At 38.8% G+C, this 15,092-nt stretch overlaps 6 protein-coding genes across 7 annotated transcripts; 2 read left to right on the top strand and 4 right to left on the bottom strand.

The window, feature by feature from the left end:
- The first annotated feature begins 637 nt into the window (after positions 1-637).
- Positions 638-1,312, top strand: LOC17887401 (putative lipid-transfer protein DIR1). The gene has a single exon (XM_006292198.2). The coding sequence runs from the start codon at positions 914-916 to the stop codon at positions 1,289-1,291; it is 378 nt and encodes a 125-aa protein (XP_006292260.1). The 5' UTR covers positions 638-913; the 3' UTR covers positions 1,292-1,312.
- A 95-nt stretch (positions 1,313-1,407) lies between these two features.
- On the bottom strand, positions 1,408-4,579 carry LOC17884762 (SURP and G-patch domain-containing protein 1-like protein). The gene is made up of 9 exons (XM_023782235.1): positions 4,474-4,579; positions 3,617-4,050; positions 3,015-3,141; positions 2,768-2,874; positions 2,511-2,672; positions 2,275-2,421; positions 2,006-2,200; positions 1,720-1,898; positions 1,408-1,644 (listed from the first exon to the last, which is right to left on the bottom strand). Exons 2-9 carry the CDS (start codon positions 4,011-4,013, stop codon positions 1,618-1,620), a joined length of 1,341 nt encoding a protein of 446 aa, XP_023638003.1. The 5' UTR covers positions 4,014-4,050; positions 4,474-4,579; the 3' UTR covers positions 1,408-1,617.
- Positions 4,580-4,976: 397 nt separating this feature from the next.
- LOC17886740 (protein gamma response 1) lies at positions 4,977-7,380 on the bottom strand. 2 transcript variants are annotated; one of them, XM_023782234.1, is made up of 3 exons: positions 7,271-7,380; positions 5,907-7,048; positions 4,977-5,776 (listed from the first exon to the last, which is right to left on the bottom strand). In XM_023782234.1, exons 2-3 carry the CDS (start codon positions 7,039-7,041, stop codon positions 5,109-5,111), a joined length of 1,803 nt encoding a protein of 600 aa, XP_023638002.1. In that variant the 5' UTR covers positions 7,042-7,048; positions 7,271-7,380; the 3' UTR covers positions 4,977-5,108. The 2 variants fall into 2 exon arrangements, with proteins under 2 accessions (XP_023638002.1, XP_023638001.1); XM_023782233.1 differs by lacking the exon at positions 7,271-7,380 and adding an exon at positions 7,140-7,246.
- Positions 7,381-7,800: 420 nt separating this feature from the next.
- LOC17886501 lies at positions 7,801-9,847 on the top strand. The gene is made up of 7 exons (XM_006291288.2): positions 7,801-7,998; positions 8,104-8,159; positions 8,294-8,349; positions 8,447-8,905; positions 9,000-9,083; positions 9,245-9,410; positions 9,580-9,847. The coding sequence occupies exons 1-7, from the start codon at positions 7,848-7,850 to the stop codon at positions 9,700-9,702; spliced, it is 1,095 nt and encodes a 364-aa protein (XP_006291350.1). The 5' UTR covers positions 7,801-7,847; the 3' UTR covers positions 9,703-9,847.
- Positions 9,848-9,903: 56 nt separating this feature from the next.
- Positions 9,904-10,504, bottom strand: LOC17884741. The gene has a single exon (XM_023783456.1). The coding sequence runs from the start codon at positions 10,298-10,300 to the stop codon at positions 10,088-10,090; it is 213 nt and encodes a 70-aa protein (XP_023639224.1). The 5' UTR covers positions 10,301-10,504; the 3' UTR covers positions 9,904-10,087.
- Positions 10,505-10,772: 268 nt separating this feature from the next.
- On the bottom strand, positions 10,773-14,960 carry LOC17886735. The gene is made up of 12 exons (XM_006290627.2): positions 14,842-14,960; positions 14,341-14,683; positions 13,661-13,838; positions 13,534-13,583; positions 13,232-13,324; positions 13,070-13,158; positions 12,899-12,977; positions 12,579-12,661; positions 12,381-12,459; positions 11,882-12,251; positions 11,250-11,739; positions 10,773-11,167 (listed from the first exon to the last, which is right to left on the bottom strand). The coding sequence occupies exons 1-12, from the start codon at positions 14,871-14,873 to the stop codon at positions 11,023-11,025; spliced, it is 2,031 nt and encodes a 676-aa protein (XP_006290689.1). The 5' UTR covers positions 14,874-14,960; the 3' UTR covers positions 10,773-11,022.
- Positions 14,961-15,092: the final 132 nt, after the last annotated feature.

Below are 15,092 nucleotides of genomic sequence, written 5' to 3'. Positions count from 1 at the left end.
TTATACCAGTACTCTATAATTAATAGAACTTGTAGATACTCTATAAATAGATTTATAGTAGCCACGATATTGATAAAAAAAGCATTATGACAGAAACACATGACATAGTCACAGTGTGATGATGAAACATCAGAGTAACATAAACATATCAGATATATAGTAATATATAAACCATCAGTGTCATATGAAGTATATCATAGGGCTATAATAATCTATTTATACCACTAAGTCTAATATCAGATTTTATTAGTCTTTCTATTCATACCACTAGAATACAAAAATGTTGAGGACGTTGAGGTATACTGGTCCGAACGGTGACAACGTATTTGATTGTGCGGAAAAAACGGTCTCAAACAGTTTTATGTTTATATATATTGGTTAATTTTGCAAATCTACTTTTTCCTTTAAAAAAACGCTAATTGAAAAAAATCTGATTAAATGGTAACATATGTGCCTTAAAATCATCCTGCTTTTGTGTTCACCATTCATGGCCTAAAAGTTGAGGTTATATTACCAAATCTTTTTTTTTTTTTTTGGAACAAATCTCAAAATCTTTTATTATGATACAAGTTTTCACCGTTTATTTCTACTCTAGTTAACAATAACGTCGCTTACTGGTTAAAAAACTTCTTATAAATTAATATCACCAATCAAACCGTGCAAGTATCATCAATTTACCACACGCCAAGGCAAGTATATATCATTTAGCACATGGATGTTGTAAGAAGATTTGTGAGTTTGATCGAAGATTGAAGCTCTAAAGAGTGGGAAACACACAGAGTAATCGTGAAGCTATTTGGTTGCGAGGTAGGAGAGAGGTGTGAAACGGCATGACATGCACCCTTTTTTATAGCATATATATAAAGAAGCATGATCTAGTTGTTGCGTCATCTCATTACCATCAGTAGTTTACATGACAATGAGGGCTATGAGAGCTGGGTTAGCAATGGTGCTGCTCATGACCATAACCGTTCTTACCATAGTCACAGCGCAGCAAGAGGAACTGCAGCAACCACCTCCCCCACCAATGTTGCCTGAGGAAGAAGTTAAAGGATGCAGCAGAACATTCTTCTCCGCTCTGGTGCAGCTGATACCATGCAGAGCAGCTGTAGCTCCTTTCAGCCCGATCCCACCGACTGAAACCTGTTGCTCTGCCGTTGTCACACTTGGCCGTCCTTGTCTATGTCTTCTTGCCAATGGACCTCCACTCTCGGGCATTGACCGCTCCATGGCTCTTCAGCTTCCTCAGAGATGCTCTGCTAATTTCCCTCCCTGCGATGTCATTAACTAGAAAGGACATACCATCCTTCTCTTTTTCATTTTCCTTTCAATCAAATAAACACCTTCTGTCCCAGACTTCCAACACATTAATAAAGTTATGACAATCAATTAGAATTAGTAGTCGTATCCAATAATAGATCCATTGTATTTCAACTGATATTTCTGTCAACGAGATCTATTTGCACACTGAAACGCAAGTTCAATCCATACCAACACTTCAAATTATCAGTCAGAAATCTAAAAAACTTGAACATTCTTTTTAATAGAAAAACAAAAGCTCAGCCAGTGCTGAGGTGAGAGATAGGTAATAATTGTGCGCAGCATGTTGATTGATCCTTAGTAATACGCCTTCCTGGGATTTCCCTGCAGAGAAATTGACACTACATGAGTAAATATCTGCTATTACAAAAAGAATGGAGTTAGAGATGGCACAAGTACCAGTGGATTGGGTCTGTGTTTGTAACCCAGCATCATTCGCTTCTTGTACTGCTCGTATATATCATCCTCAGGCTTAACTTCTCCAGGAGCAGAAGCCCCAACTCCCAAGTTGTTTGTCTTTATATCTCCTGCCATAATAGGGTCTGCCATCCCCTTTCTGGAGCTTCCTATACCTTCACCTGTAATCCACTCCTCCAATTTTCTAAGCTCCTTGTCTCCACAGAGGCACAAGATACAGAAAGTAACAAGGGCACAAGTTTACAGATAAAGTGAAGCAAGTAAGCACCTTCTTTCCAACCCATTTTCGACAAGAGCTTATGTCCAACATTATCTGCTTGGATCTTGGCCTTCTCAGCAGCCTCCTTTGTGGCTTTTTGTGCAGCTGCATCGTTACACTTTGCAAGGAACTTATCCAACTCCTCGAGAGGGATATAGTCACCCATGTGATGACCTCTCTTTCCAGGGTCTGTGGAGGGAGTTTCTGAAATCAAACGCAGGCACAATAAGACATCATAGCTGCATAAAACAAGAAATAGCCATAGGATTAATTCTCACCAGATGGGCCTTGAAGTGAAGCTGGTGGGGGCATTTCATCTTTTGACTGCCTAGGACGTCTCATTTTCTCCTCTTGGGCAGCCTTCTTCATGTAAAACTCCATCATTGATATAGGGTCTGCACCCCTCGGCCCACTAGAGGAGTCACCTGCAGATCAAACACATGTAACCCACAATCAAAGCTAGATACCAGTGATAGGAGGGGAACCTAGGCAGATAAAAGGCTAATGAATATACTGTTGCTGGGTCTTGTAATTGTTGCCTGAGCAGATCTAGAAGAAGCTCCAGGTTCATCAGGAGCATCATAGAGGGCTGAGGCAGGAATCTGATAACCTGCTTGTTGATGAGCTGGCTTTTGCAAAGTCATTGCTGCTGTGGATGTTCGCGGGCCTGCATCACCTGGAAAGATAAAAACGAAGAAAATGGATAAATAGAACAGCAAAAATCAGTTGTGCGACTTTTGGTCTACAGAAACACAGATATCTAATACTTACCACTGTGAAGTACACCAGATTCCTTGGTTTGTGAAACTGATTTTTCCTCTTCAGACAGCCTGAATATATAGTACTTGTAGTCCGCACAGTTCTCGTCAAAAAGAAATCTGGTTGGGAAACAGGACACACGATACATAAGGTCAACAAACACAATCAAGAAAACCCAGATACCAAAATAGTATGTGTATAAAGGAGAGTATCCAGAAACTTTAAACTGTAGAAGCTCGAAAAGCAATGAAATACATACTTAAATGGTGTCTCCCCAGGATTCTTTTGCCGTGTAATATGCTCAAATGGCCTTCCATGCTTAGCAACAAAACTTGCTAGTTTATCAGCAACTTTCTTCACAGTAGGATCACTGGGTGGAAGTGGTGCTGCATATCACTTATAAAACTGATTAATACCGAGTCCATGAACAACGAATGCAAATCACTCTTGTAGCAGGCGTGGGAGTTATTCCAAATCTTTCCAGCAATTGTATTGTTGGTTAAGCAAGACACTGCATTTAAGTAGACAATTAAATTTCCAGACTGTTTTTGTCCTTTCCATTCCAGAAAAAAAAACGCAGCTCCACGTAACACTAACAGGAACTTGGGACTATTGGCAACCTAGGACTCATAGGCCTTCCTCGTTTCACATAAAATGCACAGATTCATCAATAAAGAAACAGACAGGAAACTTGAGACTCTTGACATCATATGTTCATAACCCTCATAGAGCACTTACTAAATGGAATAGAGAATGGCTTACGAGAACATGGACCCATAAAAAAGCAAGATAAACTAGAATCATCACAGAGACATCCAGAAAGAACACTCAAACACAGATATATATATAAACAGCCATTACCAACATCAGATACTTTTGCTGACTTTACAGGCGTGTCTCTCTGATCTAGCTTTTGACGCTTGGCAGATCCAAAGCCTTGATCATTTTTTGAATCCTCCTCATCCTCATCATCTTCTGTACCAAGCTTTATAGGAGGCGCAAGAAGCTTAGACTTTTGCTTCAAGCTGAAAGCAAGCTTCCCACCTTTCTTCTGGGCATCATTGGTCTTTAATCCAATGGAAATTTTACTAGCAGAAGGTTTGGGATTTGAAATCCCAGATATTATCTTCACAGGCTTAGAATCCTCAACAGGGGCAACCTTGTCCTTGTCTTTATCTTTCTCCTGTTGAAGCTGTCTGAATCTTTCCATGAATGACCCATCATTCACAAAGATGCTAGGAGGTGCTCCTTTCTCCATTGCTAGCAAACCAAGTCCAATAGTTGTATTGAAGTCACTGTTGAACAGATAAGGTCTCCAACTATTTAGAAACCATCATAACTATTTAAGCTCCCTATATATAAGAAAAATACAACCGCAAACAAAATCGTTTGATCGGATTCAACAAAATCAAAAAACTAAAGGAGCATTATCGTCCTCGATTCCATAGAATTAACAAAGATAAAGGCAACTAGTGGTGAACAAACAAATCTAGATATCCCAAAAAATCAAGCTCCAGAAATTAACCAACAAAAACCCATAATCCACTAAGAGAGACAAAAGGTAAAAATCGCAGGATGCAGGAAAAACCTAGGTTACTATTCGACTCGGTCGGATACAAACGAAATAAAATTAAGATCTAGTAAACAATTTATTCAGAGAACAAGAGAGAAACAAAAAAAAAACGAATTATACGAAAACAGATTAGCGATCTTGTCACCTTCGCCGATGTCACGGTCAGAAGTCGTCGGAACGATGTCGGACTAAACGGAAGCGGGAGGACAACGATCGGAGCGACTAAATCGGAATAAGAAAGCTCGATTGTTCTGCGCCTAATAATCTAATATATACACGTAAAGGAGGCCCTTATTTGTTCTTTTTCCCCAACTGGGTACATAAGGTTTCTTATATTTATAAGACGGTCCCGAAAGTTTCAAAGTTATTTAGTTTCATCCATTAAGAAACTGTTATACATAATACGGTCCTAAAAATTAAATGATTGATACTTTAGTTTAGGATCTAAATATCAAATTTAAAACCTCAAATTATTCAAATTGATTGGTAGAATGAAGCTTCTGTCTTGTAAAGCATAAGTTTTTCTTTGTTTGATATGATCGATGAGAGTTCATGCATAAAACTACTTTTGATATAGCTGCCAAGGATCCTAGTTAGTGTTTAGTAAGCATGAATGTATTTGTTGAAGATTATATCAAACAAAGGGAATTGACTTTAAATCATTGAATTAAATAATTCATCCTAGGAGTTTAGTTGCTATTTTCTTCTAGATTGCCAGAGAATAACTTTTATTGTGGTCTTCCTATCCAAAGAACCAAGCATTATGTGTAAATACAGTAATCACATTTCGGATTCGAACCCGATGTTCCAAAATCCTTCAGGGGTCATTGGAGGAGCGTATCTATAACGATGCCTCGACACACCTTCATGATGCTCACATCTCAAGCTTTTGTTACCATTTCCATCGTTCTCAGGATGAACAGCATCATAGAATTTCTTGCATTGTTTGCACTCCATCCCTTTCAAATTCTCCCTCTCAGCTTTTTTCCTTACTGACTCCACATGCTTGAAACTTTTCTTACTCGATTCTGCAACTTGAATTCGCTGCCGTGATGGACTCGGTTTAGGATTCATGTCCTGTGTCTCGTCGTCTGAATCATCTTTCTTAGCAACATCCTGAACATGTTTTTCTTCCACAGTGCCCCTTTTGACATTCTCAATGGGAGTATCTAGAAAGTCATCATGAGGATCATTGCCTCCAGGAGATTGGCGAGACCTTGTGTCTCTCCAAATGGAAGCTGGACGCTTTAATCCACTTATCTGTGGAGATTTTAACGCAGAAGGGCCACTTTTAACACCAGGCGACTGCAAAACTGGAGAGATGGAAGTGGTAGGTGTCTGCACCATTTTGATTATACTCTCTTTCCCACAGTTGCTACCACTCGTGCCAGGACCAATTCTCACTTTATCTGCTCCTTCTGTAGTTCCTGAGTGTTTCCTTTCAAGAGCTGTAAGAAAAGAAAAATTGGATGATTTTACTAATGGCACAAGAAGTATACAGTTGAAGCAAGACCGATTAAAGCAAGTAATCAAACAAAAGAGGTGTAGATATCAGAGTCAGAGATTGCCAATACTTACAACTCGAGGTGGCTGGTTTCTCATGTTGTCCCATTTGGTTATACTCCTCGTCAAGGCTGCTTTGGTGAAGAAAACTGTTAGTAGGAAGACCAAACCTTTTGCAGAGAAAACTATACTGGGACATCAGCTTCTTGTAAGAAATTTTAAGTTCTTTTCTTTTATTTCTCTCCATAGCTAACTCAGATGATTTCTTCTCACTCTGGCAACGTAATGCTTCTAAGTCAGCCAAGTAGCTTCCATATCTGGCCTCCATCATAGGTCTATCATCTTTTGCTTTACCCATAACCACTCTCTGTTCTTTCTCGTAATCTGCAATCTTCTGTTTACACTCTAACAAATCCCTCTCTGTCAAGTTGAGTCTACCCTGCAAAACCTCAAGAGCCGTCTTTCGTTCCTCAAGCTCATCGCTCTTCTGCCTAAGTAGCTCTTCAAGTCTACCAACATTCTCCTCGAAAACATGCGACCTAGTTATCAATCTTTGTTTCTCCTCTTCAACGCTGCTTAACTTCCTTTCACTGTCTGCTACTTCTGCAGACAGATACTCAAGTTTCTTCAGAAGATTCTCAGTCACCAATGTCTTCTTCGAAACATCCTCAGCCTTCACCTTGAGGCTCCTCACTTCGGAAAGAATCATACTGATGGCATCTTCGCTGAGCTCATCCGACCCCTTAACCTGTAACAACTGAACTAACCTATAATGCAAATCTCTTGCATCATTAACTTCCTTAGATCTACTTTTGTGCTTCTTTTTCAAATGATCGATGTAATCTTCTAGACTCTTCAATCTAAGAGGCATAGAAGCAGTATTAACAAGCTGTTCAGCTAGCTTCTCCTTATCCTTGATCAAACCCAGATTCTCAGACTTAATTTTCTGATTCTCTACCTTAAGCTCCTCAATCTGGGACACCAGATTTTTCTCTCTCTCTTTCCAAGTATCACAAGCAGCAAGACGAGCTTCTGAATAAACCTTTTCAAAAGCTTTAGATTTAGATTGAAAATTTGGGAATAACTGGCTACAAAAAATGTACTCGATCTGAGATATCCGATCCTTAGCTTCTTGGATTGTAGCAACCATTATGGTACTGAGACCAGATATGTACTTGGCTTCAACGCCATCAACTGTTTCATCTCCCATCTTCAAGCTGTAATCAGAAATCACAAAATCGATCAGCAAGTGCCTAGAAATTACGTTTTCTACTCAATTCAACGATTCCATTACTGGGTTTTAGCTACCTAAACATGAAAACAGATCTCGAATCATTTCTTCAACAGATCGAGTGGATTTCTACTCTTACTTAATTCCGATCCAGTGATAACAAGATCTATATAAAAACCTTGGAGAAAACGAAGAAGTGTAAACTTACATTTTAATAATGAAACGACGCAAGGGGAAGATCGAAGGAGCTTTTGATCGATTCTGGATATGTGAAACCCAGAAGACTAATCTGGAATTAGAGCATCCAAATATTTTAGATTATCGCGGTCTGTTTCCCTCTATAATTTCGGAATTTTCGCGCGTTGACGTTACTCCTTATAAATTTCAAGTTTTAGTGAAAGCTTACCCGAGAAGCTTACTGAAAGACCCGACCCGGTAGTTGGGCCTTATGTTTGTTAGAGCGGATAACTCGCATACCCGACTGAATATGGGCCGGAGGCGAGGGGTAAAGACGATATAGGCCCATTAATTACCCATTCTCACGTCTCGGTTCTTTTCCACGTGGCGTAGCTTTAGGGAATTAATTAAATGATACAAAAATAGTAATGAGTAGAGGTGTGAATAAATAAAGCTGCAACGGTAACAAGAGAGATCCACGTGCACAGATGTCCCTGTAACGTTCACTCCAACGGTTACATTCTTTTTCTTCTTCCTCTTCTTTTTCGCTCCAACCCAACAACTCTTGTCTTGTATCTTTCCCTCTCTCTCAATCTCTGTATTCGCCAATGGAGCCTGCTCAGATCGATTGGAAGCGAATCGATTCTCGTTTTGTTGAAGACGTCTTTTACGAACACATAAGAGCTCCAAAATGGTTCGATTTCTTGGCTCCAAGCCATTTAGATTCTGTTGACGACGATGCTTGGTTCTGCAAACCTGGTAATGATCAAGATACTCTCTCTTTCCATTTCTTCGTTTTATCTTCTGGCATATCTTTGATGGTTCTTTTACTGATTCTGGCTTTTTTTTTTACCTCAACTCAAGAATGTAATCACCCCAAGCGACCTGAGGACTTTTTCTCAACGCCCACTTCTTTCAAGGTTTGCTTCTCCTTCTTCTTTTACTTTCTTGTTTCCTCATAAAAATATGAAACAGGAATGAAATTACAGTTTCTTGGCTGCCCAAAGATTTTACCTTTAATATAATTTTCCGGTGTTTCTTTGTGATTTTGAAGCATCCAAGTCTGAGGGATACAAATGAGACTCTTGGAGTTACAGAGCAGAATCAGAGGTACATTGCGAGATGCTCTATTAACTCTCTACTTAAAATCCCCAACCTCAATGTTTTGCTATGGCATTTCACATTCTTATGTCATATTAACTTGTAGGAGGAGGGGATATGCCTTATCACCGTCTACTCCAAACAACCAAGAAAGTGAAAATCAGAACCCAAACTTGGCCACACCTCCAAGCTACCAAGCAAAATCATGGAGATCAGCAATTAAATCAACTTCTGTCAAGAAGATGAATAAAGAAACACCGAGACTAAAGAGCACACAATCAGCTAGAAATCTGTTTTCAGGGAGAGACATATTTGGCCATATCTCAGATTTCTGCTATGAGTTGAAGAGATTAGCCACAAGGGTAACTGAGAGAGAAGATACTGGGAAGTCTGAAGTGAAGGAGACTCATCATCAAGTGGGTGGGATGATAAATCAGCCTTACTCTGTTCATGACTTGGAATTGAAAAAAGAAAGAAAGCCATTGCTTGAAGTAAGCAAAGATAAACTCCATGAGTCTACGGATGTTAAAGGAAGCACCTTTAAAGAGAACCGTAGAAGAAAGAAGTAAGTTTGACCATATTACAGTAAAATTGTGCTTATGCAGAACCAGCATAGAATTGAGTTACTAAACTTTGAGGGTTCTATTGGGGATTTGCAGGAGAGTGGATGATGCGGAAAACATTCCTGTCTCACTTAATGTGGAGACTGTAAAGAGCAACGAAGATGATGGCAGAAGAAAGAAGTAAGTTTTGCTACTCGAGTGACTTTCATTTTATATGTTCAAGTGACCAAGTCTAGTATTATATACTACTGATGAGTTTAAGTAAATAAAGTACAAATTAAGTAACTTTGTTGAGTTTAAGTAAATTAAGTAACTTTGAATTCTGTAATGAATTTTTTCAGGAGAATGGATGATGCAGAGAACATTCCTGTTCCTCTAAAACTAGAGACTGTAAAGAACAAAGGACACGAACGATTCCTGCAACAAATCAGGACAAATCCACCATCTCCTCAATGCTTCTCAGAGAACCGGACAGCTAATTTGAAACCCTTGAGGACCAAACTTACGGTATGTATATAAACTCTTCCTTTTACCTGCTCAAAAACTCGCATACAACCTTAAAGTCTAACCCCCTTTAACTCAAATCCTGCAAGACCAATTAAAGAAAGAAGAACAACCAAACATAACAAAGTCAAACACATTTGAATGGTTGCTATTTTTGATTTTGTGTACACAGGAAGTCGTGAAGAGAAAAGAAGATGAAGCAGAAGAAGAGAAGAACAGAAAGAGTGGAGAAGCCAAGGAAGCAAGGGGCTTGGACGTTCTCTGGTTCTTAAAGCCTTGCACTTTAGCCAACTAAAAGAACAAGTTTTAATTTTTCACCAAATTCGTTCTATATTTGATTCATTCTTTTGTTAAAGTTTCCTTTATTCAACTGTAACTACTAAACGAGATGATAATCTTGCTCAGATTCCACATAAGTAATCCTGAGCAATTTGATTCAATCTCTTCCTTTTTTACACATACAACGATTCGTTTGAAATAAAAAGAGAGATTAGAGAACAAAAAGAGGAATCACAGATCCATCTCTCTAATCAATTATTATCAAGATCAACAACAATAACAAAACCAAAAGAAAAAGAAAAAAAAAAAACTAAATCTCGAATCGAAAGCATATACGCACAAGAAGGAAACTGAAGTTACACATATCTACAGAGAAAGGAAGAGAAAGACGAACGGAATTTTTAAGAAGAGAGAGGACGAGAAGGGGAGAAGAAGCAATCAAGAAGCCTAGACCAAGCAATTCTGGCGCGAGGGAAAAGTCTCCGGCTATAAACTCTACCTTCCATTCCCATCTCTTCCATCGTCTCCACAAACACCGTCAAACATCTTACCGGCGGTATGTACAGAGTTAACGGCGCCGCCGAGAACGCTATCGTGAAAAACAGCTGTATCATTTTTTGTTTCTCTCTCTGTTTTTTTTTTTTTTTGGCTGTTTCAGGGGAAAACGCAGATCGTGATTTTTATTATTCGTTTGCTTCTTTTTTTGGGTTCCCTTATTACTATTACAGGTACCTAACAAAACAAATCGTAATAGCGTAAGATGTTTCGATTAGTAAAGAAGATAAGAAGATTTGGTTTGATAATCACGTGTTACCCTTCTTTCCACAACCCCAATTCAATTTTATCATATGTTTCCTGCCATTTCTAGTATCTACTGCTACATTGTAGATTTGTAGACCGACACTTTTTTAAATTCCTAGTTTTGTATTTATTATTTGTCATCATAAAAATATTTTACATTCTCATCCGTAGAACTGTAGAAGTTCAGCCGTTGCATAACGCGTGGCAATGTTCATGAGTTGACTTTTCAAAAAACAACATAAGATCTTTTAAGACATATACTGTGTATATGATGATATTCATGTCTGAATTACAAAAACTACATAAAGTTATCTCAAATCAGTTTGAATTCATCCTCCTAACTTTTTATCGAATCTTTTACAATTTTAAACCTCTTATTTTCTCTCAGCAGTTGCTCTTTAAAACTTGTTCCCAAGCAAAAAAAAAAAAAAGAAGCTAATCAAGAAGTTACATACAGATTCTAAAGGTATAGAAGATAAAGAAGAAGGAGAAGCTCATGTTGTTTTCTAATGTGATTACTCAAGAATAGATGGCACTACGTTCTCGTCCTCTTTTGTTTCTGAGGAATAAATCGAACCCCTTGCTTCCCGAGCTCAACCGTCTTCACTTTTCCATTCTCCAGTGTCACCATCAACTTCGATGTGCCTCCTCCTCCTACTTCACTTACCACTCCCTTCTCCCTGTTTTTTTGTTACCTCATTTGTTAGAAACTTATAACTACTTGAGATATTCAAAGGCAAATACAAAAAGAATCACATATACCATGAATCGTCCGAGGCTTCATGTATTTGAACTTTTTTCCCTTTGGCATCTTTCCCCAGTTTCTTCAGAATCCAACTAGCATCAAGCATTTCGTCTAACAAATTGTCTTCGCGTGACAAGGATACATCTTCATCTTCATTGAACCCTGACTTTTCAGCTGGAGGTGATGCTCTTTTCCTCTTAGACCTATGTCCTTTACCAGATTTACCTTTTTCATCGACAATGCTAGGGGCCTCACCTTCTTGGCTCTCGGGATTATGTTTCTTTATTTTCAGTTTCAACAATGGTCTTGAATCTTTCTGCAATGAATCATGAGAGCCACTATTTAAATCTCCTCTGGCATCTGAGTGTCTCCCTATGAATCTGCCCTCAGCCTTTAAAGTGGCTACTTCACCTCTAGACCCTCTCTTTTCGTCATTATTCTTTCCTAACAAGCTGCGATGCTGTTCTCGGGACGACAATTCCTCTGATTGCAATTTTTCTTGCTTTCCTGAAATTACCAACGCACTTTTTATTATTATGTCTGTGCCGTATATCAATCAAATAAAGAACAAGCTGAATTTAATTTAAATCGTAGTGTGTTTTTCTTACATTAGTTTACAAGAGCATGCAAAAATGTACACTACACATACCATTGGATTTGGAGGAAAGCTTTGATACATCGCTGCTCATAGAGTTTGTAACCCCCGTCTTTCGAGGACCTATACTTATCACCAATTTTTTCGCCTTCAGCTCTGTCGAGTGTTTTCCAAATTTCTCACTATCTGAATCTTGAGGTCTGCTGCTTTTTATCCTGAGAACTCTCAGTGGCTTCTCTTCTTCACCATTGACCATAGCCTTCGCAGAAACTTTTCTTTCCACAGATCCAGGCTGATTGATAAGAGGGGCACCACCACTTTTCCCAACAACCCCAGCACTAGCTTTTAGGCTAGCAATTAGTTCTTTTTCAGCCATATCTTTTCGCTTCCATATTTCTTGTATAGCATCATCAACATCCTTGACCTGGCATCATAAACATACATCAGCAAGAGAAGATGGCGTCACCAAATTGTCATTCACAGCAATCCACTAGAACGTTGGACAAATATACAAACAAACACTTGAAAAGGACAGAGGACCGAGGAAACACACCTGGTAGCATTCCCCACGACACGTAGAACATTTGTATTGAAGATGCCCATCCACTTGAAACTCCATGTATTTCTCATCACTGTGATATATGTTTGCAAAGTTAGTATGTCAGTTAAAATAGTTGGATACAGACTTGGAAGACATGCTTACATGACACAAAAGTAATGTTGCATTATGAAATAGATTAATGATATTGACCTGATTCCATCACAGTGGCAATGAACCCAACGCTGGCAAAAGTCACAACACACCATTGGTGTTGATTCTGAGTCCCTGTAAACCTACGTAATGAAAACAAAATAGATTAGTCAACTTGATTCAAAGCGAGCCAAAAACGTAAGAAAATGCTGCATTTTAACTACTTTTGTGATAATTATGTGTAGATAGTATAGGATAACAACTCAAAGCTACATCATAAACCTAAAACAGCTAAATCTGACCAAACATAAACCAAATATGATGCATGGAAACAGAAAACCTGGCCAACTGTCACCAATAAGGAGAATGAGAGAATATACCTTCAAACATACAGGACAATAATTTCCCTTACCGAACAACCTTCCACAAGCATCACAACAAGTATGCCCCAAAAACCACCTGCAGAGTTTAAAAGGAATGATAAGAGATTTAGTGCACTTTACATGAATCAAATAATATTAGGAGTCACAAAGCAAAAAGAAGTTAAATACCGTAAGCTCTGGCCATTCCCAGGGACTGTTGACCCACAGCTGTAACATTTGGTGTGCTTAGGACACAAATAGGGTCCAGAACTAACATTCTGTAAAATTCAGAGACAAAAATTAATCAATTTGCAAAAGATAAGAACGTTATATAGAAGCAATAAATACTACCTTGTGCCGAGGTTGTTGGCAATCACAATGATATGCAGCGTCGCATCTTTTGCAGAACATGAACTTCTTTGGATCCCCCACAGTCCCGCAGCCCTGAAGGAAACATGATCAAGAGAGTGTAAATAATCAAGAGGCGGTCACACTAACTAATTATAATGTTCCAAATCAATTGTTTCTAATATATCAGGTACTTGATGAGGAAACGTTAACATAGCCCAGCATCTAAGGAGCAGGAACACTTGTTGAAAAGAAAATAAAAGTGTAGGAATAGTAATCGAGCACAAAATTGTGTCCAAACTAACCTCACAGATTCGGCAAGAGGGGCAAGCCCAAGAGTTCCAATTAAACAAATCTGAAAGCAAACACAGGTATAAGTATCTAGGCAGTTGGCAGAAGACTCATAAGTATTACATTCCACGCAAATGATACCTCTATGTTGTGCCCAAGGCTTCAAGCAGTTTCTGTGATACTTCTTGCCACAGCATTTGCAAGAAAGCATCTTGGCTTTCTCACTCTTCCCAACTTCAACCAAATAGCACATGTGACACGTTATGCTTGTACTGTGATGATCATGATCATCAACTCCACTGAGCTCTTTGACAGCAACCTTCATAGCGAGAGACATACACAAGAAAGAGACTATCAACATTACTAAATACAGGATATTTCATAAAGACAGATTTCTACACAGATAATACGACATATACTGTTTCACTCCATAATCAAACGAAGGCTACCATAAACAACTCCTATCTAGCAAAAGCTACCATCTCTGAACGAACCAAATAATTATCTCAAGTTATCCATACACTTCTATTCCTAAAACTGTAGGACAACACCATAACAAAAACACCAGAACCAGCTCATCAACATTACAACACGACTCTCAGAAAGAAAGAGATATGTCTACTCAAATGATGCGACATATACCGTTCCACTTCATAATCAAACAAAGGCTGCAATATCATAACCGTAGGGAATGTGTAACTAGCAAGTCTAGCCTAACTGAACGAACCAAATTAGTGTTCTCAAGTTAACCACACAATAGTTCAATTCAAGTGACATAGCAGTAACCACAAAAACAAGTTTCTCAAAGCAAGAAATCACACCTCTAAGTCGTCAAAACCATCACTAGCTGCAGCACAATCCACCACTGCCTTCTTCTGCAACACAACAGTGCGTTTGGCTGATACCGAATTCGAAGAAGCAGAGACAACCTCAACCGCGGAATCATTCCCAAGACGAACATCTCTAGCCGCAATGCGAGGACCAGTATCAAACACTGCAAGCTTAGGCACATGGATCTGAACGGTACCGTCCGTAGAAACCTCCTCACCCCAGGGGTCTCGCAAGAAGTCTTGTAGAGAATGGATCTCATCGAGAAACACATCCTTGACTTGTTTACCATGAAGATTCCGAGGAAACCCCAACACGCAGAAGCAAATTTGCCGGCTGCGAAAGAAAGTAAGAATGAAGAAAGAAGACAACAACACCCAAATTAAACCAATTTGAACAATTCGATAAGTAAAACAACAAGACGAAGACTATAGAGTAACGAGGCGCCAAAAAGAAATAAAAAAAGATTTGAGAAGGGGAAAAATAAAGGATACCATGTAATTGGACAAGCTACGTGAAAGGCCATAGTCGGTTTTCAAGTTTTTACGCGTTCGGGTTCGATTTTTAGGGATCTGACTTGTGTTTTTTTTTTTTTCTTTGCTGAATTTTTGTTTAGGTTTCTCCCCAATTAAATCACACGCTCGTTTTTGTGTAAATAACTTAAACCTAAAGGTCTTATATGGTAATATTTTCAGAGTTGTGAGTTTTCATCCGCCCGATCCGACACTAAGGCTATAAACCAATA

The sequence above is a fragment of the Capsella rubella genome, unplaced genomic scaffold, assembly GCF_000375325.1.
Source record: "Capsella rubella cultivar Monte Gargano unplaced genomic scaffold, Caprub1_0 scaffold_5, whole genome shotgun sequence".
In the NCBI taxonomy this organism is placed as follows: domain Eukaryota; kingdom Viridiplantae; phylum Streptophyta; class Magnoliopsida; order Brassicales; family Brassicaceae; genus Capsella; species Capsella rubella.
The sequence above is the reverse complement of the archived record's forward strand: the minus strand, read 5'-3'. Positions and strand labels throughout refer to the sequence as shown.

What these genes read in the sequence shown, in the direction of transcription:
- LOC17884741 (XM_023783456.1), bottom strand. Translation starts at nt 10,300, where the DNA reads ATGATACAGCTGTTTTTCACGATAGCGTTCTCGGCGGCGCCGTTAACT.
- LOC17886501 (XM_006291288.2), top strand. Translation starts at nt 7,848, where the DNA reads ATGGAGCCTGCTCAGATCGATTGGAAGCGAATCGATTCTCGTTTTGTT. An exon ending in TGCTTGGTTCTGCAAACCTG is followed by an intron (nt 7,999 to 8,103) that starts GTAATGATCAAG and finishes CCTCAACTCAAG; the next exon opens with AATGTAATCACCCCAAGCGA. An exon ending in CAACGCCCACTTCTTTCAAG is followed by an intron (nt 8,160 to 8,293) that starts GTTTGCTTCTCC and finishes GTGATTTTGAAG; the next exon opens with CATCCAAGTCTGAGGGATAC.
- LOC17886740 (XM_023782233.1), bottom strand. An exon ending in GAAACCAGCCACCTCGAGTT is followed by an intron (nt 5,777 to 5,906) that starts GTAAGTATTGGC and finishes CTTTTCTTACAG; the next exon opens with CTCTTGAAAGGAAACACTCA.
- LOC17887401 (XM_006292198.2), top strand. Translation starts at nt 914, where the DNA reads ATGACAATGAGGGCTATGAGAGCTGGGTTAGCAATGGTGCTGCTCATG.
- LOC17886735 (XM_006290627.2), bottom strand. Translation starts at nt 14,873, where the DNA reads ATGGCCTTTCACGTAGCTTGTCCAATTACATG. An exon ending in GTAGCTTGTCCAATTACATG is followed by an intron (nt 14,684 to 14,841) that starts GTATCCTTTATT and finishes TTTCTTTCGCAG; the next exon opens with CCGGCAAATTTGCTTCTGCG. An exon ending in GCTTTCCTCCAAATCCAATG is followed by an intron (nt 11,740 to 11,881) that starts GTATGTGTAGTG and finishes TGGTAATTTCAG; the next exon opens with GAAAGCAAGAAAAATTGCAA.
- LOC17884762 (XM_023782235.1), bottom strand. Translation starts at nt 4,013, where the DNA reads ATGGAGAAAGGAGCACCTCCTAGCATCTTTGTGAATGATGGGTCATTC. An exon ending in AGCAAAAGTATCTGATGTTG is followed by an intron (nt 3,142 to 3,616) that starts GTAATGGCTGTT and finishes AGTGATATGCAG; the next exon opens with CACCACTTCCACCCAGTGAT. An exon ending in AACACAGACCCAATCCACTG is followed by an intron (nt 1,645 to 1,719) that starts GTACTTGTGCCA and finishes ATTTCTCTGCAG; the next exon opens with GGAAATCCCAGGAAGGCGTA.